At 47.7% G+C, this 23978-nt stretch overlaps 1 protein-coding gene across 1 annotated transcript in view; it reads left to right on the top strand.

The window, feature by feature from the left end:
- The first annotated feature begins 8130 nt into the window (after positions 1–8130).
- CEP95 (centrosomal protein 95) overlaps positions 8131–23978 on the top strand; it is a 52306-nt gene continuing 36458 nt past the window's right edge. Inside the window, exons 1-6 of the mRNA XM_056851879.1 lie at positions 8131–8152; positions 10627–10755; positions 12875–12982; positions 14559–14696; positions 17917–18025; positions 20762–20877. Coding sequence (XP_056707857.1) covers positions 8131–8152; positions 10627–10755; positions 12875–12982; positions 14559–14696; positions 17917–18025; positions 20762–20877 — 622 coding nt within the window. The remainder of the gene's footprint in view (positions 8153–10626; positions 10756–12874; positions 12983–14558; positions 14697–17916; positions 18026–20761; positions 20878–23978) is intronic.

The raw sequence follows: 23978 nt of genomic DNA, 5'->3' as shown, positions 1-23978 counted from the left end.
ACCTTCTTCCTGTTGATTTTGTAGAGGAGTGGAGAGGGGTGTTGGGTAAAGCACAGAGTCTTCCGGTCAAAGAATCCTCTTAGTTGTAGACGTGGCTGGAGGGCCCCATGCAAATTCTCAAAGATTTCTCCCTCCCCTTCCTTTAAGAGTGCGTCGGATTGGCAGATCTTACGTCAATCATTCAGGCTCGTTGTTTTAGTTAAAGTTGATCAATTTGATAAGGCTCTTGCTGCTTTGTCTGATGGATCTCATACAGCAAAATCACCCAGTTCAATTAAGGGAGAAAAGCGGTTACCAGGAATGTTTTCTTCAACCCCCTGTTATTTGATAACGCCAGTGAAAGACGAAGGGTTCTTATCTACTCACTTGGGCGCCCGGAGGTGAGGCTTTAATCTTGATATAGTCCTTATGATGTTTATAGGGTGCTGGAGGGTAGAGTCTAAAGCCGAAGTTGCGCGCTGGCGATTTCAATCCCTTCGTGCCCACGGGACCAAACGTCTGAAACTCCAGGGGACTTAGTAAGCTCCCTCGGAGTATTCAGGAGGTCAGACCGCATATATGGCTGCAGGGAATTCCTGCCTCTCAGCCCACTTGCAAGGGCTGGGTTGGGGTGCGGTAAAACACCCCAAATTACACGCAAACTTGGATTCTCTCCCAGGAGCTCCTGGGAAGACGTAGCACTCAGCCCAGCTCAGCACCGGAAGTTGATCTCTTTTACCTTTCATTTGCTTCTCACATATCTGTAGAAGCTTTTTTGTTGTTGTAGTGAACCTCCTGCCCAGCCTCACCTTATTCTGAGCTTTGACCTCTCTGATGGCTGATGTACAGTGCCTAGCAACTTGCAGATACTCTTCTGTAGAGGTACCGTATTTTTCGCTCCATAGGACGCACCGCTCCATAAGACGCACCTAGTTTTTAGAGGAGGAAAACAAGAAAAAATCTTGTTTTCCTCCTCTAAAACTTGTCTTATGGAGGGTGCGTCGGGATGGCGCGAGCCCGCGTTCCCCGCGCCGACGGCCAGCTGGGAGGTGGGCAGGGCCGCGCAGAGCACTTTCCCAGACCTCCCCCACCCCCGCCCGGCTTCTAGAGACTCCCTGGAAGCCCGGCGGGGGGTCTTTAAACTCCTCTGCGCTGCTATCCCAGGCAGCACAGAGGAGTTTAAAGATCCCCCCGCCCGGCTTCCAGGGACTCCCTGGAAGCCGGGCGGGGGGGTCTTTAAACTCTTCTGCGCTGCCATCCCAGGCAGCACAGAGGAGTTTAAAGATCCCCCTGCCCGGCTTCCAGGGACTCCCTGGAAGCCCGGCGGGGGGGTCTTGAAAGTGCTCTGCGCTGCCATCCCAGGCAGCGCAGAGCACTTTCAAGACCCCCCCGCCGGGCTTCCAGGGAGTCCCTGGAAGCCGGGCGGGGGGGTCTTTAAACTCTTCTGCGCTGCCATCCCAGGCAGCGCAGAGCACTTTCAAGACCCCCCCGCCGGGCTTCCAGGGAGTCCCTGGAAGCCGGGCGGGGGGGTCTTTAAACTCTTCTGCGCTGCCATCCCAGGCAGCTCAGAGGAGTTTAAAGACCCCCCCGCCGGGCTTCCAGGGAGTCCCTGGAAGCCGGGCGGGGGGGTCTTGAAACTCTTCTGCGCTGCCATCCCAGGCAGCTCAGAGGAGTTTAAAGACCCCCCCGCCGGGCTTCCAGGGAGTCCCTGGAAGCCGGGCGGGGGGGTCTTGAAACTCTTCTGCGCTGCCATCCCAGGCAGCTCAGAGGAGTTTAAAGACCCCCCCGCCGGGCTTCCAGGGACTCCCTGGAAGCCGGGCGGGGGGGTCTTGAAACTCTTCTGCGCTGCCATCCCAGGCAGCTCAGAGGAGTTTAAAGACCCCCCCGCCGGGCTTCCAGGGACTCCCTGGAAGCCGGGCGGGGGGGTCTTGAAACTCTTCTGCGCTGCCATCCCAGGCAGCTCAGAGGAGTTTAAAGACCCCCCCGCCGGGCTTCCAGGGACTCCCTGGAAGCCGGGCGGGGGGGTCTTGAAACTCTTCTGCGCTGCCATCCCAGGCAGCTCAGAGGAGTTTAAAGACCCCCCCGCCGGGCTTCCAGGGACTCCCTGGAAGCCGGGCGGGGGGGTCTTTAAACTCTTCTGCGCTGCCATCCCAGGCAGCTCAGAGGAGTTTAAAGACCCCCCCGCCGGGCTTCCAGGGACTCCCTGGAAGCCGGGCGGGGGGGGTCTTTAAACTCTTCTGCGCTGCCATCCCAGGCAGCACAGAGGAGTTTAAAGATCCCCCTGCCCGGCTTCCAGTCCCTGGAAGCCGGGCGGGGGGGTCTTTAAACTCCTCGCTGCCTGGGATGGCAGCACAGAGGTGTCCAAGCCGGCTCCCGGGGCTGCCCGGCTCTGCGCCACGCTGCCACTACGCTGGGTGGCTGGGAGCCCCGGGAGCCGGCTTGAATGCAGCCAGCCAGCTGGGGTGGGTGGGAAGCCCCTCCCAGCCGCCCAGCGCAGCGGCAGAGGGGCGCAGAGCCGGGCAGCCCTGGGAGCCGGAGCCGGCTTGAACGCAGCCAGCCAGCTGGGGTGGGTGGGAGGCCCCTCCCAGCCGCCCAGCGCAGCGGCAGCGGGGCGCAGAATCAGGCAGCCCCGGGAGCCGGCTTGAACGGCGTCCCCAGCTTGCTGGCAGCAGCCGAGCCGGCTCCCGGGGCTGCCCGGCTCTGCGCTCCGCCAGCTTGGGGAGGTGGGAGGGGCCTCCCAGCCGCCCAGCGCAGCGGCAGCGGGGCACAGAGCCGGGCAGTCCCGGGAGCCGGCTCGGGTGCTGCCAGCCAGCTGGGGGGGTGGGAGGCCCTCCCACCTCCCCAGCTGGCTGGCGCTATTTAAGCCGGCTCCCGGGGCTGCCCGACTACGCGCCCCGCTGCCGCTGCGCTGGGCGGCTGGGAGGGGTTTCCCACCCACCCCAGCTGGCTGGCTGCATTCAAGCCAGCTCCCGGGGCTCCCAACCACCCAGCGTAGTGGCAGTGGGGCGCAGAGCCGGGCAGCCCCGGGAGCCGGCTCGGGTGCTGCCAGCCAGTTGGGGGGGTGAGAGGCCCCTCCCACCTCCCCAGCTGGCTGGCGCCATTTAAGCCGGCTCCCGGGGCTGCCCGACTCCGCGCCCCGCTGCCGCTGAGCTGGGCGGCTGGGAGGTGCCTCCCACCCCCCAGCTGGCTGGCAGCAGCCGAGCCGGCTCCCGGGGCTGCCCTGCTCGGTGCCCCGCTGCCGCTGCACTGGGCGGCTTGGAGCTGGCTGGCGGCATTCAAGCCGGCTCCCTGGGCTGCCCGGCTCTGCACCCCGCTGCCGCTGCACGGCTGGGAGGGGCCTCCCGATGCCGGCCCTGGTGTCCCGGCTCCGTGCCCCTCTACCGCTGCGCTGGGGGGCTGGGAGGGGCCTCCCACCCCCCCAGCTGGCTGGCGGCATCCCAGCCGGCCCGGCGACCCGGCTCGGCACCCCGCTACCGCTGCATTCGCTCCATAAGACGCACTGACATTTCCACTCGCTTTTGAGGAGGAAAAAAGTGCGTCTTATGGAGCGAAAAATACGGTATGTCCTTCCCTCCATTTTCTTGAACATTTCCTTTTTCTTCCTTAGCTAATCACGGAGTTCTCTGTTCAACCACATCGGCTTCTTGGATCTCCTACCATGTTTCTGTTCTGCTGGAACAATGATGGCTTGAGCTTGCAAACGTTCGTTTTAGGAGAGCCCACCCATCACTTGCTCCTTTTCCTTCTAGCATCTCTGCCCATGGAATGACTCTCATAATGCCTCTTGAGTTTAATGAAGTCTGCCCTACTAAAATCTAATATTCATGCCAGGTTATAAACTTCCTTGGTCCCCCACAGCAAAAGAAATCTGAGGAGGACATAGTCACTTCCCCCTAAGATTTCCACCACCTCTACTCGCTCTTCCAATTCTTGCCTGTTGGTTAATATTGAGTATGGCTGAGCCCCTTTTAGCTTCCGCCACCATTTGAAAAAGGAAGTCGGCCAGGCAGGTCAGGAAGTTGTGTGACTCTGGATGTTTAGTGGAGTTTGTCTCTCAGCACACATCAGGGAAATTGAAGTCACCCATAACTGCAAGGTCATGTTGCTTCAATAGACTATCAAGATGCTCAAGGAGAGCAGCATCCACCTCCTCGCCCTGGTCAGGAAGTCTGTAGCAGATTCCAGCCACAATACTGTTTGTCCTTCCTTCCCTTACCTTCACCCAGATGCTTTCTACTGGGCTGTCACCCGCCTCCTCCAGCATTTCCTGACAAGCAAACCCTCTCCTCACATACAGCACCACTCTGCCTCCGATCTTTTCAGTTTTTCTTGAACAACTCATACTCATCCACTACTACATTCCTGTCATGGGAATCATCCCACCAAAGTTTTGTAATGCCTACTAAATCATATCCCTCTGTCTTCTTTAGAAGCACAAGCTCTTCCTTCTTATTGCCCAAGCTTTAGGCACTGGTATATAGATACCCAAACTCTCACACCTTTGGCTCCATTTGGCCTGGCCTTTCCAGGTGGGCCTTTCCTGTTTTCTCTCCTTCATTGAAATCCCTTTATTGTCACCTCCTTCACCTTGTGGTGTCAGTTTAAAGCCCTACTGATGACTCTCCCCAGGTTCCTTCCGAATACATTCCACCCCAACCTTGATGGGTGAAGTCCATCGGGTGCTTGTAGGTCTTCCAAAAAATGTAGCCTGTGGTCCCAGAAACCAAATTGCTCCTACCAGCACCACTAACACAGCCATTGGTTAAGATCATCCAATAACAACTGTCTGGTGGTCCCCTGAGCCGAAGAGTGTCCAGTTGGCCTTGACCAGGGCCAGACCTTTTCTGCCCTGGCCTGGTGGAATAGTCTTTCCAGTGAGGCCAGGGCCCTGCGGGATCCTATGAAGCGCCACAGGGCCTGTAAAACAGAACTGTTCCACCAGGTCTGTGGTTGAGGTCAGCTACGGTTTTCCTATAAATGCTGGCCTCCCTATCTTACTCCACCGCTGCTGAGTGCTATTTTAGTACAGGCAATATATTTGTTTAGAACTGCCTGAAGGCCATACCGTGGCCTGATATCACAACTTTATGTGCCATTTAGTAAATGTGATTTTAATCTGTTAGGGCTGTTTTAACCGATTGTATTTTTCTGGTTTATGTGAGCTGCTCTGAGCCCAGCTTTGCTGGAGTAGAGCAGGTTATAAGTATGATAAAATAAATAAATATTACTATATAGGGGTTGTTACTATACTAAAATAAAATAGTCTTCCCACTTTACAGAAAATTTTGATCCCCATAACTCCATATTTACTTAGTAGGTAATTATATCAGTAGGAGCCCCGTGGCACAGAGTGTTAAGCTGCAGTACTGCAGTCAAAAGCTCTGCTCATGACCTGAGTTCGATCCCAACGGAAGTCGGTTTCAGGTAGCCGTCTCAAGGTTCTCTCAGCCTTCCATCCTTCCGAGGTCAGTGAAATGAGTACCCAGCTTGCTGGGGGTAAAGGGAAGATGACTGGGGAAGGCACTGGCAAACCACCCCGCAAACAAAGTCTGCCTTGGAAATGTCGGGATGTGACATCACCCCATGTGTCAGGAATGACCCGGTGCTTGCACAGGGGACCTTTACCTTTAATTATATCAGTACCACACATATATACGCAACAGTTTAAACATATGAGTCTCCTTTGGGAAAACAACAACCAATTCTAATCCACAAACTCAAAATATTCCTTCTCTTCCAATAAAACCCTCAGATCATGGGTATGGATCAGGCTAACAGCATCACATATAGGCCTTTTATGCATGGTTTGTTTCCATCACGATCACTCCCCCACACACTACTTCGGGGCTTCATTTTTATTATGCACGACTTTTCCAACCTTTAGCAGACACTTTGCTCTCTCCCTGCATTTTCTGGATGCTGTTTCTGGTGGCATCCAGAAAATGTGGGGGAAATGCAGGGAGAGAGCGAAGTGACTTCTAGAGGTCAGAAAAGATGTGCATAATGAAAAGGAAGCCCCAAAGTAGTTGGGAGGGGGTGATTGCCACGGAAAGTACCCATGCAAGAAGGCCATAGTCCTACTGGTGACACCCAAACTTATGACATGACCGACCTTGGGCAAGGCTTGTACAGCTCCAGCTATAGCTGAAGACTTAAAAGCTGTTCCCCACTCAAAGCAGCAAACCACCCCTACAACAGCAACTATTACCACAAATGATAACTTACCCCAGAAAGTCACAAAGTCCATTCCCCAAAACCCTACCATACATACAAGAAAGCAATGTCAAATACAGTCAGCAAATGCAAAAATGTATGCCTTTGTTGCTATTTCTATCCCTGTGTTTTTCAATATGCATATGCTGCAGGTTTTTCCTGGTCACAAAGAAATACTATACCTACAACATTTTGAAAATATTCTCAAGATACCAGTCTTCAATTAATCTTTATAACAGGTAAGACTGAAGTCAGCATTGTTAAATAGAAAACCAAAGTATTAGACAAGTTTCATAATCTGTAAAAACCTAAATATGGTATGTTTATGGACAATGTAGTTACACGTTTTGGAAGGACTCAAGTTTCTTACTGTAGAATGGTCCCACAACTCCACAATAAGAACTTTAGAACGATATATTTTTATGGACTTAAGTATAATTTTTTAAGTGACTTAATTCAGCTGACTTTATGCCCCATAATGAGGAACAGGAATATCAAGGAATATCAATATTGTTACCTTTTTACACTCCTGCTTTGAATAGCATTTTAAAATTATGTGATTAAGAACCAAAACAGACTCTGCTAAAGAACTGTTGGAAAATTCTTCCTCCTTTTCTAAGAATATCCAATTCCTCCTCTCCAAAATGCAAAATTCCCTTGCACATTTGTTAAACCCAAGGCAACCCCCCATACGCCTGTTTTTGCCCATTTCCATCCTTAGCCTCTTTCCAAGTTCAAATGGTTAATTAACAGAAGCAGAGTCTTAACAGAAGGAGAGGGGAGATCAGTAACAGAAAGGGAACTATCAGGTCTAGGATGAAATCACATTTCCCAGAGCTCAGGAAGTCTTGCCCCCCTTAATCTCAAAAGTGTAAGAACTGATCGTATTTACTCATTGGGGAGAGAAAAGGCAGACTGTACAAGTTCTTGGACTCTGTTTTCCATTTGTTGCTTTACATCTTTCAAGATTAGTATGTGACATTCACAGGGAAGGAAGGCGGCACAGTACACCTCGATCCTCTCAGATGCTAAAGCAGGGTCGGTAGTTGGAAAGAAGATCACCAAGGAAGACTCAGCAGAGGAAGGTAATGGCAAACCCCCTTGGCTTCTCACTTGCCTTGAAAGAAGAAGAGTTGGTTTTACATGCCAACTTTCTCCACCACTTAAGGAAGAATCTAACCGGCTTACAGTGACCTTCCCTTCGCCACAACAGACATCCTGTGAGGTAGGTGGGACTGAGAGAGCTCTAAGAGAAAGACCTTTGCTGGGGTCGCCAGAAGTCGGCTGCGACTTGACTGCGCTTTACACACACCTGACATGCAAAACCGGATTTTGCTGGAACTGTAAACTCTACGTTTGTGCTTGAAACGTGGTTCTCCCACCCAGCAGGGCCGTAACTGGGGGAGGGGGGGGACGACGGCGACAGTAGCTCCCCCCCCCACCCCACCCCCGTGGCATGCAGAGGGTCGCAGAACTGCCTCCCCTATAGGAGGAGCGGCCGCCTCTGTGCCGGGTAGTTCTGCATGCAGCAGAGGCGGCTACCGCCCCGCGCCACGGCCTTGCCGCCCAGTGCCCTACATTGCGCGCCGTAATCTACGTTGCCATGACGCCTTTGCGGAGAAACGCCATTAATTCCACCGCCATCCCCGGCCTGGTCCCATTACCAGGCCAACCAAGCCCGCCTGGAAATACACGGAAACGTCACCGGGCGCAATAAGCCGGAACTAGGTTAGCGACGGGAGAGAAGGAAGGCCGACTTGAGAGGAAGTCCCGCCCTCTCCTCCTCAGGCTGGCCAATCAAACCGCACTAGGCCGTGGAGCGGTTAAGGAGGTTAAATCTCCTGGGGCTCCGTTGAAGGGGCTGTAAAATTGTGGGTGGGTTGAGGGGCGTGGTCAGTACAGGCTGCAGAAAGAAGTCGTCTCCGCTTCGTGGGTGCGATGGGCGACACTCAGGAAAGAGGTGGGTGGGTTGTCTCGTGGTGGGGTGTCTTCATCCATTTTCTAATTATGTTGTGTTTTGGCGCTTCCGTGTTTCTTCGTGCCAGTGCGGGGGATACCTCTTTGACACAATATGTATGTTATGAAATCCTCTGCTCTTCAGCGCTTTTAATGCAGCGTTGAATGCTTCTCTCTCTCCTCCCCCCGTTCCCCCAAAGGACATGTTTCCATTTAAGAGGCCGGCCATTAGAATTAAAAGCCCCCTTTTTGTTTATTTGCTTTCTTGTGTTACATACTAATTGGTCTGCTTTGCGTTTTGGGGCAGGCTCAAATCCTTCTTGAATTTTTAATTTCCAAATTACACAGGGCTTAAAAGCAAGCAAAAAGGTAGAGAGAAACACCTATACCACGTAGAACAAGGTTTCGAAGAGCTGATACCCTAAAATAGAATTGCCTTATAGTTTTGAGATTCCTGTTGGAGAAATTAGTAGTGTATACAATGCATTTGGTATATCATGTTTAATTCCCATGTTGTGTTTCAGATTTCTACAATCCTCCCAGCGATGTATTAAGAGTTTGAAGACATTATAAAAAATACTGTTCGCACTTTGTTTGGCCCCTTTAGCTGTGAAGATGTCTTCCAACCATTTATAAGCCGTAGTATCCAAAAACCCTTTTAAAGCGGTGTGTTTTATAACATTTTCAAACTCTTAATACATTACTGGGAATACAAAGTGTGGTAACCCCCCTAGTCCTATTACATTGTGTACTAAATGACTCATATTATTGCTTGCATTGTGTGTAATTCACCTTGAGTCTTATTGAGAAAGCCAGATTATAAATACAACATACACACAAGTGACATTATTGGAAGCTATTCAACTGCATTTAGATTTCAGTAAGGCTTTTGAAAAGGTTCCAACAAGAATAAGGATATTCTTGTTGACAAATTGGGAAAATGTGGTTTAGATCCTATTACTGTTAAGTGGATCTGCAGTTGGTTGACAGATTGCACCCAAAGAGTGTTTATTAATGGTTCCTCATCCACTTGGACAGGAGTGACTAGTGGAGTTCCTCAGCGATCTGCCCTGGGCCCTGTGTTATTCAACATTTTTATAAATAATTTGGATGAAGGAATAAAGGGGATGTTTATTAAATTTGCAGAGAATACTAAATTGAGAGGGGTAGCAAATACTGTAGAAGACAGAGCCAGGATACAGGATGATCTTGACAGGCTGGAGAATTGGGCTAAAACTAATAAAATGCAGATTAACAGAGATAAATGTAAAGTTCTGCATTTAGGAAGGAAAAGTAAAATGCATAATTATAGGATGGGGGAGACTTGTCTCAACAGTAGTGAGTTCGAAAAGGATCTTGGGGCCTTAGTAGACCAAACACTGAACATGAGTCAGCAGTGTGATGCAGTAGCTAAAAAGGCAAATGCAATCTTGGGCTGTATCAACAGAAGTATAGTGTCCAGATCACGCGAAGTGATGTTATGGTTTTACTCTGCTCTGGTTAGACCTCATCTAGAGTATCGTATTCGGTTTTGGGCACCACAATTTAAGAAGGATGTAGACATGCTGGAACGTATCCAGAGGAGGGCAACAAAGATGGTGAGGGGTCTGGAGACCAAGTCCTATGAGGAAAGGTTGAAGGAGATAAGTATGTTTAGTCTGGAGTCCCATAGGCTGATTGGGACACCACCACAATTTTTAGTTATTATTTCTCTGTATGCATCAATTTAACATAGTTTTATTATGTATATTTATTATCAATCCAGCATTTTATTAACCTTGTGTTTCCTTTTATTACGTATCTGTGGTATCCTTGACATGTTTGTAATGGCCTATGGCTAAATGCAAATAAAACCATTCATGTTTAGCCTGGAAAGGAGATGACTGAGAGGGGATATGATAATCATCTTCAAGTATTTGAAGGGCTACCATATAGAGGAAGGTGCTGAGTTGTTTTCTGTTGCCCCAGAAGGTCGGACCAGAATCAACGGGTTGAAATTAAATCAAAAGAGTTTCCGGCTAAACATTAGGAAGAACTTTCTAACAGTTAGAGCAGTTCCTCAGTGGAACAGGCTTCCTCGGGAGGTGGTGGGTTCTCCTTCACTGGAGGTTTTTAAGCAGAGGCTAGATGGCCATCTGACTACAGTAGCAACCAATTACCCCCCTCCCCTCAAGTTTTTGATGTTGGCCCCTGTTATTTTTCCAATGAGAACAATTAACACCTTGGTGCATCAAGGGATGTTGGCTTGATTTTGAAGAAATAAGCTTGCCAATTTATTCATCCGCTGGAGTACAGAGAGATAAGTACTAGTCCTTGAGAAATGGCAATGTTGGAATTTGTCCAGAAAACAAAACAGATTTCTGTTTTTATCAGTACAGATCAAAAAGCCCTTAGTAGGGGGTATTTCATCCTTCTGTGTACAAACAGATTCTGTACTTCTTTGGGAAGCCATAACATTTCGCCTTTTTATTTTGACAGAATGGGTCAGCGTGGCCAACAGTCTTCTGACAAAATGTAACTTAGACCTGCGTGTTACTGATCTCTTTGACTGCAGAGCTGAAGTGTTTATCTCACTTTATGAGTCAGTGATGGGAGAGAAAGTTCCAGGTAAGACTGCTTGCATCCTGCAGTGTCTTGGGTGTCTAGGGATTTTTTAAAAAAAATCTGTATATATGCTTTTGCAGTGTATTGTAGATGGACAACTGTGTCTTGTGGCACCTTCATAGATTAACAGTTATTGTGGCATAAGATTTAGTGGGCTCAAGTCTGTGAAAGCTTATTCCACTATAGACCTATTTGTTTTGAAGGTCCAATAAGACTCCTTTTTGTATAGCAATGTAAGGACTGCATTTGGGCATGTATGAGCAACATAATTCTAATTCCAAGGACTTTTTATAACATCCTGAGAAATATTGTCGAAGGCTTTCACGGTCAGAGTTCATTAGTTCTTGTAGGTTATCCGGGCTCTGTAACCGTGGTCTTGGAATTTTCTTTCCTGACGTTTCGCCAGCAACTGTGGCAGGCATCTTCAGAGTAGTAACACTGAAGGACAGTGTCTCTCAGTGTCAAGTGTGTAGGAAGAGTAACATATAGTCAGAAAGAGGTTGGGTTTGAGCTGAGTACTGTCCTGCAAAAGTAATGTGCTAATCATTGTCCTGTAAGTATCAAGATAATGAGCGAATGAGGGTGTGGTATGTTAATATGGAACCAATGTATCCTGAAGTGATCTGTTAATGTGTGAAATCTAAAGCTAATCTGTATGGCTATTGTTGACAGTCTGGCGGCCGAGGGCGGCCTGGGGCGGCTGCCCTGGCCCTCGCCCGGCCGCGCCGCCGCTTCTCGTGGCCGGGGCGGCCTGGGGCGGCTGCCCCGGCCCTCGCCCGGCTGCGCCGCCGCTTCTGGCGGCCGAGAGCAGCCTGGGGCGGCTGCAGGGAGGCTGCCCCGGCCCTCGCCCGGCCGCGCCGCAGCTTCTCACGGCCCAGAGCGGCCTGGGACGGCCTTCTGCAGCTGCAGGGAGGCTTCCCCGGCCCTCGCCTGGTTGTGCCGCCGCCGCCGCCAGGCCCGCGCCACTTGCTTCCTGGAGCCCAGTAAGGTAAGTCTGCGGGGGGGGGAGGGGTTCTGGCGGCTGAGAGCGGCCTGGGGCGCCTGCCCTGGCCCTCGCCCGGCCGCGCCACCGCTTCTGGCGGCCTGGGGCGGCCTGGGGCAGCTCCCCCGGCCCTCGCCTGGCCGCGCCGCCACTTCTGGCGGCCGAGGGCGGCCTGGGGCGGCTGCCCCAGCCCTCGCCCGGCCGCGCCGCCGCTTCTGGCGGCCTGTGGCGGCTGCAGGGAGGCTGCCCCGGCCCTCGCCCGGCCGCCCCACAGCTTCTCGTGGCCGAGAGCGGCCTGGGGCGGCCTTCTGCAGTACAAATAACAATGACAACACAACTTTCAGAGACTCACTCTAATTATGGAAACTTGGATTCGACACAATGTCTTCTGTTTGTAGGAGAGCTGGTGTGATAGATTTATTTTTAAATTTATACCATGCTTTCCCACAAAGCAGTTAAAACATCCAAAACACAATAAAAAAGTTCTATCTAGACTTTAATAACCAACTCCCCCTCAAGAACCTAAACTATGAATTAACACCCATCAATCAAAATCAGTGGTCAATTCAAATGTTTGATGAAAAATTAACATTTCCATGGCTTTCCCAACATGGGTAATAGAATTAATCCTGGGAGGGAAATCACAGCTGAGAGCAGCCATTCAAAAGGCCTCATGTCAGATCCAAGAGTGCCTTTCTGTCCACAGAAGAATCTTCTTTTCATGGAATATGTCTTCTGTTAGTGGAAGAGAAGTCAAAGGAATGTTTCCACAAATGAAAGATTTCTCTTGTAAGCATAAAAGGCACCTTAGGCTCTAACCCCTTCTTTGTAGTATAGGTCAGTCTTTTGCTGGTGGTGGCATCAAAGGATGTTCTCCATCCCAAATCACAGCATACAAGGTGGAGTCTTGCATAGCTTGACACTAAATTTTGAGTACATATTTGCATATGTCTGAAGTAGTTGTTCAATGTTCTCGTGTGTCAGTACATTGCTATTTATGCCTCTCCAAGCTAATTTATGTGAAAAGATCTTTGCAGACTTGGTCTGACTTAGATAGCATAAGAAGTTGGTATTTTCTTGGGCTTATGCTGTGTACTATCCTGTGTAAAGATAGTATGTTGCAATTCCATTCTTTTATAGATTTAATAGCTGTACCTAGATGCCAAGAAGATGATGCTCATAATGTGCAGGCAATCATAGATTCTTTGGCAATGGACTACTTGCAGGTCAGCCTGTCACATATAACTGGTGGGTACCCAGAACTTAACATTCAATACCTTGTTGGTTAATGGACAAAAATTCTTGAGGCCCAGCCTTGTACTTCTTGCTGCTTATAGAGTAAATGGGACTTAGTGTGAGTTTGTCTGGCTGAAGCCAGCAAGAATTTGTTTCATTATGGATTAATATAATTTTGAATCTACAGCATGCAGAAAGTTTATGCAACCATTTTTTAGCCTGTGTTCTTACTCTTGGGAGCAAAACCTGTTGATAGTCTGAAAAAGCAGGTGTGGGATCAGGCAGCAAAATGTTTGTCCTCAAGTTGCCCCTCTGCAGTCCAAGAAGAATTTTTGCTGGAGCTGTTTTGGAATAATAATCCTTAAACTGCTTTAAAGGCTTTAAAACCACAGCTTTGAAAACTAAGCTACCGGTTTCAAAGAAAAGCCAGTTATGTGAAATAGTTTTGGAGATGTTGACCTGGCAACCCTGCGGTAGTTACTGAAAGCAGTACATGTAAGATAGTAGTATTTTTGGACTCAAATTTTACCTTAGTAAACAGTAAAAGCTTTTTAAAGACCACTAGCAGAGTGTGCAGTGATTCATTCCCAAGTGGTGGTAAATTGGCAAAGCAAGATACGGTAAGTGGTAGACGTATGTCAATTCATCATCAGTTGCAAATAGGTGATACCCACTCTGATTGTATCTCTAATTCTTTTGTCTGCATTTCAATTTCATTTGTGTTTGAATAGAATGGTATAACACATCTACTACCTGGGTTGCTGAGCCTTCTTGTACTAACTCCCCCCCTTTTTTCTCTGTGTGTATCTTCCAACTAAGGGTAACATTGATTCTGGTGCACAATGTCTTGTACAGTAATAATTCCATTATTTTTAAAGATATCAAAATATTCATTGCCCCCCCCCCCCTTTTCCAGGTTCAATCCCCGGCATCTCCAGTTAAAGGGACTAGGCAAGTAGGTGATGTGAAAGACCTCTACCTGAAACTCTGGAGAGCCGCTGCCGGTCTGAGTAGACAATACTGACTTTGATGGGCTGACGGTCTGATTCAGTATAAGGCAGCTTCATGTGTTCATCTGAGTGAACTGCAGAGTTTAGATAGATAAAGAGCATAAAACAAGTGCATACGAGATCACCCAGGTGGGTGCTGTGGATGATGCTCCTTATTAATATGCAGGGTGGCATCTCCTGAAGCCATAAACTGGATCCCAGTGCCTGTGATCACTTGCTGATGCTTTGCCCTCACTATCAATGTTGTATACCATCTATTGTACCATGTTTATAATGACTTAAAAAGGCACTTTGTTCATGGTTCTTATTTTCTTAGAAAAGCCACCTTTAACTCAGCATGTTTGATAGACAGCTGTTGATTCAGTTTTTCAGAGATTGTAACTCTGAAAAAAAGCAGTCTGGATGATTTGGATTGAAACTGCCTGCACTGTTTTCTCTATTGCATTGATCAGGAATGTTTATTTAAACAGGGTTCACTGTATCACATTAGATGTGTGGTAGCTCCAACCCTGCTCCAACCAGCAGGTCCCTATTTCTTTTCCTTCTTTGCCAAGATATTAACAAAGCTTTCTGTTAAGGTGAGAACATTGTGAAAGGAGATAAGGAGTCCATTAGAAATCTCCTGGAAATATTTGATGGCTTGTTTGAGTACCTTACAGAAGAAATCAGTGAGACTGCTTCTGATGTTGGCACAGAGTGGAAAAATGCAGCAAATGGTATGTACTGTAGAAATACAGTGTGTTGGATTAATGACTCCCTTCTGTCAAGTAAGGAGGCCTTCTTGGACAGTAGGATTGGTCACTTAGTGGAAGGAAGTCATTAGATCCAAGGCAGTGTTCTGTTTTCATTTAAAAGAATATGTTTCTGCACCTAGGTGTGGAGGAGGTGGGGATTGTTACTAGAGAGTAATTACTTTTGGCTGAGATCATGTGTAGAAAAGTACATTAAACCAATCATTAAGTTCCAGTCACCCATGATATCACAAATGGTGAGGAATTGTACTGGTTCCACAGTACAGTTGGAGGGGAAAGTAGGTTTGTATGTTACAAAGAGCTGTGGCTGCTGCCAAGAACAGCAGCCCTGATCAATTTCTTCCCTTAACTCCTACACTTTAGTTCAATTTACTCTTTATTGTGATTCCACACTATTAATTTCCCCTGTGATGTGATGCAAGGAAACACACAACATCACCATATCACAACTTGGTAGGGTTGCCAGGTCCCTCTTTGCCACCGGCGGGAGGTTTTGGGGGTGGAGCTTGGGGAGGGTGGGGTTTGGGGAGGGGAAGGACTTCAATGCTATAGAGCCCAATTGCCAAAGTGGCCTGTCCCGGGTCACCCTCCCGCCCGGGCTCCCGGGCCATCCCGAGAGCCCCAGCCCTCGAGAGGGAGGAGAAGGGCCCGGGAAAACCCCACTCACCGGGGAAAGCGTCAGGAGGGGCGGCAAGTGGAGGCAGGCCTGAGCCTCCTTCACGTGCCCCGGTGAATGGGCCGGAGGCCCCCGCAACCGCCGACGGCCCTGCTCGTCAGCTGGCGCGCGGGAGAAGAGGCGGGGGCGTACCACGCCCAGCAAGCGGGGCGCAACGACAGCTGCAGAGTTGCGGGGCACCCAGGCCGGTTGGCAACCAGGGCCCCCGAGAAGGCTCCAGAGACCCCGCCCATCGGCTGGCAGGAGGGAGGAGGGCAGCAGGGGCCAGCGGCCCCAGGGCGGCAGACGAACCGGCGCGACTCCCGCCCCAGTGGCCGAGGGAAGGTCATGGTTGGGACGGGGGAGGGATCAAGCGCGGAGGAAAGGCGCCCGAAGTGAAGACCCGCCCGGAGCTTGACCGACTCGGGGCGGGCGGAAGAGCTCGGACTGGGCAGAGACAGGGGCCACGCCCGCTGACGGGATTCCCCGGGGCAGGGGAAGAGAGGGAAAAGAGGGAGGGGTCATTTCTAGCCTCTGTTTGAGGCGGATGGGGGAGCACAGGTGGTGGCGGGGAATAAAGCAGCGTGGGTGGAGGCCAATGAGGATGGCTGGTGACTGACGCTCCCTGTTTCCTGAGAGCTAGCAAGCTGGCCAGCTCAGGGGAGGAAGGGACGTCCTCCTCCTCTGAGTGGTCTGAGGCCGAGGAAACCTTACCTGCAAAGGGTTGGGCTCAGCCAGGCGGGACATCGACAGGATAAGTCCCGCTCGGTGGCGCAGCGGCAGGGACGCAACACGGCCATTTTCTCCAGGTGAACTGATCTCTATCGGCTGGAGTTCAGTTGTAATAGCAGGAGATCGCCAGCTAGTACCTGGAGGTTGGCAACCCTACAATTTGGGCAAATTGAACTTAACATGAAGCAATAGAGGATAGAATTTGACAGTTATCTGCTCTTTGCAATATGCAGTTCTGTCCTCAATTAGGGTTTTGGGAAGATAATTCTTTGGAGGCCTTAGAACTGGTCTGAGGGTGCCCAATGCTGTTGTGCTATTAAAGCTGAGCAGGAGTTAGTCTGGTATCAGTGCCTGAGTGGGAGATTCTTTGTGAATCCCACATAAGTTGTTTTGATTTTTTTGAAGGAGGAGCATAATCAAAGGTTAACAATAATCTGGAACAGCTGCCAGAAATGCCTCTCGGCATGTTCTTCTGATTGCATAATGCTGTGGTAGAAACTGAACAAAAAATGTGCAATGCTTGGTGCTTTTATGCTATTTAAAAGACAACATGGTTCTTATAGCATGTGATGTTCTTCCATCTCATATATATAAAACATTTGTAACCGTATCATTCTCCCAGGAAACTGGGACCCAAGTTGCAGATAGCAACAACAATAAAACCCAATACGTCATAAAAACATCAAAAACAACCATTTCAATAGCTAGCTGTTTCCCTCATTAGTAACTATGACCACAGTCCACACGTACCAGAACTCTCTCCAACTAAGATTACTGCAGTAAGAATAGATTATGAATGCAACACATACTTTTGGTTGTTGTTTTTTGTTCAATTTATGTAAGAGTATAAACAAGGCACACGTAAGACACGAAGAAATAAGTGTTTAACAAGACTTGCATTCAGTTCTTTAAAAATTTTTATAGGGCATACATAAACTTTTCTCAGATACTAATAATATAAAACACACACAAAATGAAGCAATAAAAACAGTCTGAATCCCACCAAATGCTTGCTGAAGCAAAAATACCTTTTAAAATATTTGCATGATCCGGGACCCTTAGGGTTTTATAGCATTTCGAACTATACTGGAGAACTTGCAGGGTAGCCTGAATTCTTAGATTGTAAACCACCCTGAGCCCGGTTTGCTGGGAAAGGGCAGGGTATAAATCAAATTTAATAAAATGTTCGAATATGGTCTGAATAGTCCCAGAACAACTATATTGGTGTCAACAGAGCAGGTTTGTGTTAAGGTCTAAAACTTCATTCCAGATTTCCAAGTGTTTCAGAAGAAGATTCAGGGGAGCAGCTGACTGGGACCAAAACTGAAAAGTCTAATAAATCATGGTGTATCCAATTTTTGATTCTGTCTCCTTTTGATATTACTGGTCCTAACTGGGAGCTTCGAGCATTAAACTGATGCTCCCTTTTAATAGATCTTTCTTGTAGCAGAAATTATTTTCTTAAAATATACATTATTTCTTAGAAAAAACAATATTCAAAATGTTAACTAATAGCTAGTTTTAATCTGACTTGTCATGTAAAAGTTTGAAGGTGCTGATATGAGATGATGATCTTGAATTTGACTTCATAACAATGCCAACTCTCCTTACTGTATAAATAGATCATGGATTCTATAAGCCTCTGGTCCAGTACAATGTGAAACAGTAACATTTTACAAGTATTAGTAATATGCTGGCTGGCATACCAGTGCACATATACAGATGAGAGTATTTAGTTTCTGTCTTTGTGGCAGGCAGGGGTCGGTGTAGCTCACAATACTGGCTGCTTATAAACAGGTGCTGTTAACCAGATGGCTCAAGATGAGGTCCAAAGTCTTGGTCTGGAAGAAACACAAGGTGGCTGTGATGTGCCCTTTTCCTCCCCAAAGCTATTATCTGTGATGGGGTAAGTTTGTAATATCATTGGGTAGTAAATTCCCTTAGGGAATAAGTGTTCTTAACTTATTTCTGATTAAACATGATTAGGATCAAGCTGAACAGATGTGTTGGACTGTAGCCTCCCTAAGTAAACCAGTTTCCATAAATGTAGTCAAAATCACAGAGTTCAGATGTTCTGAAATGTCATAGCTGAAAAATTAATCATTGCAAAAAATTAAACCCCCAGTCATTATCACAAAAATCTGGATGTAACTGCATTTTATATGATGGAGTTGGAATGAAGAGAAACAGCAGTAGAAGGGCTGTGATACTGAATTACTCTTCTTAACGGTGTTGGTGCTTCTTCAGTGTACAGAATTATGGATGTTCAAGTCAGAAGTAGACTTGGAGAAATTTGTCTTGAAATTTTTTAACTTTTCAGAAGTGAATCACGTTTATGTTCTGAATGATCTGTCAGTTTGTTTATGTCAGTCAGAACTCCAACTTTATGAAGTTATTACTTCCTCTGTGGGGAAAAAAACCCTATTTTAAGCGAATGTTGCTACAACTTCGTCTGGTATGATAAAGAAAATGTGATATATGTTGCATGTGTAATTTTATGTAATTACCGTATTTTTTGCTCCATAAGACGCACTTTTTTCCTCCTCAAAAGTGAGGGGAAATGTCCGTGCGTCTTATGGAGCGAATGCCGGCTGGGCGCGTGCGCGTCGGGACGGCGTGAGCCGGTGTTCCCCTCCCTGATGGCAGCTGGGAGGTGGGTGGGGCCACACAGAGCGAGCCGGCGCACGCGCTCAGCTGGCTCTGTGCAGCCCCGCCCGCCTCCCAGCTGGCCGTCGGGGCGGGGAACGCCGGTTCTCGCCATCCCGACGTACACGCGCCCAGCCGGCTCTGTGTATGCGCGTCGGGACGGCACGAGCTGGCGTTCCCCGCCCCGACAGTCAGCTGGGAGGTGGGTGGGGCCACACAGAGCGAGCCGGCGCACGCGCTCAGCTGGCTCTCTGCAGCCCCGCCCGCCTCCCAGCTGGCCGTCGGGGCGGGGAACGCCGGTTCTCGCCATCCTGACGTACACGCGCCCAGCTGGCTCTGTGCGTGCGCTTCGGGACGGCACGAGCTGGCGTTCCCCGCCCCGACACCCAGCTGGAAGGCGGGCGGTGCCGCACAGAGCGAGCCGGCGCACTCGCCCAGCCGGCTCTGCGCCCCCTGACCGCCTCCCAGCTGGCCGTCGGGGCGGGGAACGCCGGCTTGCGCCGTCCCGACGTGCATGCGCCCAGCCGGCTCTGTGCGTGCGCGTCGGGACGGCGCAAGCTGCCGTTCCCTGCCCCGACGGCCAGCTGGGAGGCGGGCGGGGCCGCACAGAGCCAGCTGGGCTTGTGCGCTGGATCGCTCTGTGTGGCCTCACCCACCTCCCAGCTGGGCGTCGAGGCAAGGAACACTGGCTCGCGCCATCCCGACGCACACGCACAGAGCCGGCATTCGCTCCATAAGACAAGTTTTTAGAGGAGGAAAACAAGATTTTTTTCTTGTTTTCCTCCTCTAAAAACTAGGTTCGTCTTATGGAAAGGTGCGTCCTATGGAGCGAAAAATACGGTATATTTGTAACTTAAATAACGGTTGACTTAAGAGGTAAGGCATCTCTTACTAACATAACCTTTTACAAGTTGGCTTTCTCCACTGCTCACATTCTGTCATCTGTAGAACATTTCTGTCTACAATTTGAGAATATTGTTTTCTCATCTTCCACACTGAATATTTCTTCTTTTTTACAATACCAGGAGATATAACTTTGTAATTCAACTCAGAAATGGGTATAAATATTTATGAATATATAACTGAGAACATAATTATATGTTTGGTTCTGTGTAGCCTACCGTGAATTAAGTGTGCATAGGACTACCCTGCAAGTGTGTGTGTAAAGTGAAGTCAAGTAGCAGCCAACTTAATGGCAACCCCAGCCACAGGCTCTCAAGGCAAGTGAGAAGCAGAGGTAGTTAGAATAATAGAATCATAGAAGCATAGAGTTGGAAGGGACCATCAGGGTCATCTAGTCCAACCCCCTGCACAATGCAGGAAATTCACAACGATCTTTTCCCCCACACCCCAGTGACCCCTACTCCATGCCCAGAAGATGGCCAAGATGCCCTCCCTCTCATGATCTGCCTAAGATCATAGAATCAGCATCGCTGACAGATGGCCCATCTAGCCTCTTCTTAAAAACCTCCAGGGAAGGAATGCTTACCACCTCCTGAGGTCTGCCATTGCCTTCCTCTGTAGAGTCTTCCTTGGCAGTCTCCCTCCCAAGTATTGACCCTGCTTAGCTTTCGAGTTCTGATGAGATCAGGCTATACCATGCTGCCTTTTCTCCTCCCTGCAAATGTATTTGGGCTAAAAATGCTTTTCTGGGGACAATGTAGCTTATAAAGATAAAAAGTGGCCCTCAGTATTTAGGTTGTGCACTTCTAAAATAGAAGCACCACCTGGTGGCCTGCTCAAGCACACACTCTTTTGTGTGTGTGTAAAGTGCCATCAAGTCACAGCCGACTTATGGCGACCCTTTTTGGGGTTTTAACAGAGGTGGTTTGACAGTGCCTTCCTCTTGCCAGCAACCTGGTATTCCTTGGTGGTCTCCCATCCAAATACTAACCAGGGCTGACCCTGCTTAGCTTCTGAGATCTGACGAGATGAGGCTAGCCTGGGCCATCCAGGTCAGGGCACACAATCTTTTACACTTCCTTATTTTGTTTAGGTCTTCTCAATCATCAGACATTTTCATTTCATCAGAGAAGGCAGAGGGTTCAGAATCCACAAGTGAGCTAATTAAACTTGGTGACACAGCATACCAGTTTTCTTTCAGAAATGAAGGTAAGTAGCAAAAGCAGCAGCCACTTGTTGGTTATGTGGCCATCTTATGGAGACCACTTGACCTCCATGGTGGCTGTTTCTGCATGGAAAGCTACACCAATGTCACAGATGACTAAAACAAATTTTGTTTATACCACTGAAAATTTGTTTTAATTCATCTGAGACTATGGTGATTCCCCACTTCCCCCCCAGATGTATGAAAAATGTATTTAGGTGTATTCTGAACCAGCCTAGGAAGCGGAGGAACTGAAAACCCCTTCGTTAGTCTATGTCTGAATATGGCATGAGAGGCCGATATAAATTCTCAACACATAAACTGATTTACTTTACTCTTATGGGGAAATGGTCAAGTCAGACTGTCAGGGAGGTTTCAGGTTTTAACTTGGCAGGTGAACAGTTAACAAGAATGAGGGAAACTTTGTGTAACTATATACAGTAGTTTGTCACAAGGATGTAGTTGTTTTGTTCTACCAACAGGTGTTTGTAACTGTTGAGAGAAGTCACTTGGCTCTCATTCCTTAGATAAACAAGCATAAATTTGATAGGCATCACCCCCTCTTCATTGGAGCTACTTCCCTCAGAGAAAGACTTCACTTCCATATCTCAGGATCCTCCTTGATTCTACAGCGCTCTCAACTACCACTCCCAACTGCCACTCTCCCAGGTCAACAGTAGAATTCTTTTTTGAACTCCCTGTCAATCATGGTTCTCAGTCTGGTATAAGGCATCTGCAATTAGCTGTCCGTCAGAGACTAATAAGAAAAACGGATACAGGTTTGGTTCCTTTATTGATACAAGCAACTAATACTTGTATATTGTCTGCCAACTTTGTTTATTTCAATAGACTGTAAAACCTAATATGTGTCACTTGTTTATGATGTTATATCAGACACTTCTGAACATTTGTAGGGGGTAAACCCTTGTCCAAGACAACAATGTATACACAAAACAAAGGAGTCTATTAAATTAACCAGTATAAATGACAAATCAACTAATCTAGAAGGCAAAGTTGATGTTGGAATGAGAAAGCCTAATCAATGCAGCTTTTATCACCTGTCCCAGCCTGACAACCACTTACAATTTGCCATTTGCTGGTCGTCTTCCACAGACCACCGTAGTCTCTATGGGAGGTTTACTGAGGATGTTGTTCCTGCCACAGTTATTCTACAACTTTTACAGAAGGCTATATGGGAACAGCACTAATCTATTTGGGCATCTCTGCTGCAAGAAAACTTTTTGAATTGTCAGTCTATAAGGCAGAATCCATTGTAGTTTTGTTGGCTTCAAGTAATTTTGAATTCCTGATTTCTATAATTCATTGCTAGTCTTAGACCCCCTCAAGTTTAACTTCCATCCATTCAATGGAATATTTCCACAGATGGAAGGATGTTTATCTACAGGGCGTGATTTTCTAGCCTTGCTGCAGCTCCAAACACTTTTCTTGTATAGAAACAGCATTTCAGGGGCATTTTGGGCTGCAGTGTGAGGGAGTAGGTGACAAAGGTGTGCTCTGTGGTCTCTGCTGAAGCCAAACCATTATTTTCTGTATCTTTTCCAAGCTTTAGACTTCTTACTCCAAATGCTGTATTATGTGTTTGGTTCTTTACTCAGTTCCTAAGCATGCTGGAATTAAGGGCAGTGAACTGAGCTGACCAAGCTGATGACAGGCTGGAATCCTACTGAGTTGCTTATTTATTTTAAACTGGTGCTATTAAATAATTAAGGGTTTTTAGTTTGATAATCTGGCCTTTAAACCTATTGATTTAGAACAAATTAAATATATATTTCACATTACCAAAACCTTGAATATGCACACTTTTAAAGGACAAATAATAGAGTTTGTAATTTGGAAAACATAAATTAGTGTTCATTGTTAGCAAATTTGACCTTTCCTACTATTTTCTTTTTCCATTCCATAATTACAGTAGCAGGCTCTTAGGATGATACACCCCCCCCCCAAAAAAAAAACTTCCTGTGCATAATGAAACCAGAAATACTCCCTCTGTCTTTCCCCTTCCTTTCTTCAGTTTAAATAGAACATTGGCTTCAGTCAGATTTGAGCTTGGATTCTTTCTGACCCTGACTATTGAACCTTCTTTCAAAATACTTAATGTTATGCCTTTACTATTTCCAAATAGCACCACATGTTTTGCTTCTGCTGTGTCATAGAACTTCAGGTCTACCTACCCTTCAATCTAATCTTGGAAAGTTGTCAATGACTTGATCATTTAAAATCATAAGAGGCTAGGATCAGTGGGTATAAGATATAAAGGTGCTGCTCATGTGTAATACTAAACCATGGCTGGATATTAAATAAGCAAAGCTCAAGTTCTGGTCTCTCACTTGTCCCTGGTCACATTTGGATTCCCGCCCTGACTTCCTGTTTGGGGGCAAGCTATAGTTCGCCCTCACATCCAAACCAGCAAACTCCAATTTGTGCTTGGTGTCCAAAGCAGAATTGGTAACTATGTCCAGTTTGACTGACTTTTCCAGTGCTGGTTGGGAAGGCAAAGCTCAAACCTTACATTGCTGGCATATGTAATGGCAAACCGCGGTTTGCTGCAAGAGGGGAGGATGAAGTGTGTATGTCCAAGGCTCACTCATATAAGGACAAACCATGGCTTGGCAGCTTATGTTAACAGTTGCTATAGTTGATCATAGTCTCTTAATGCTGCTGTCTTAAATGACTGGGCAGTTATTATTATTCTTTCTTTTCCAACACAGAACTCTGGTTCAGTCCCTTTAGAGAGATTCACAAGTCCTTCACAACAGTTACATTCCACTAAATTTGGTGCATGAATGTCCAATATAGATAAATTTACAAATGATTGATTCGAACTTTTCCTGACATCTCAGATACCAAGGGGAACATTCAGCTATCAAATCACCCCAACCCTTTTAAAGTGTATGGCAGCATGGTGAAAATAGGCAAATCTTCACACTGAGTAACTGCACACAAACTTCATAACACAATTAGTTTGTTCCATTCTTTTCTGGAGAGAGCTGTCCAGTCTCAGGCATTCCCTTCCATTGTGAGAAGCAGTGAGTGAACTGTATGTCTCATTGAACATGGCATTTCCTGGACTACCCAATTAGACACT

Source organism: Euleptes europaea, chromosome 1 (genome assembly GCF_029931775.1).
Source record: "Euleptes europaea isolate rEulEur1 chromosome 1, rEulEur1.hap1, whole genome shotgun sequence".
Lineage (NCBI taxonomy): Eukaryota > Metazoa > Chordata > Lepidosauria > Squamata > Sphaerodactylidae > Euleptes > Euleptes europaea.
The sequence above is the reverse complement of the archived record's forward strand: the minus strand, read 5'-3'. Positions and strand labels throughout refer to the sequence as shown.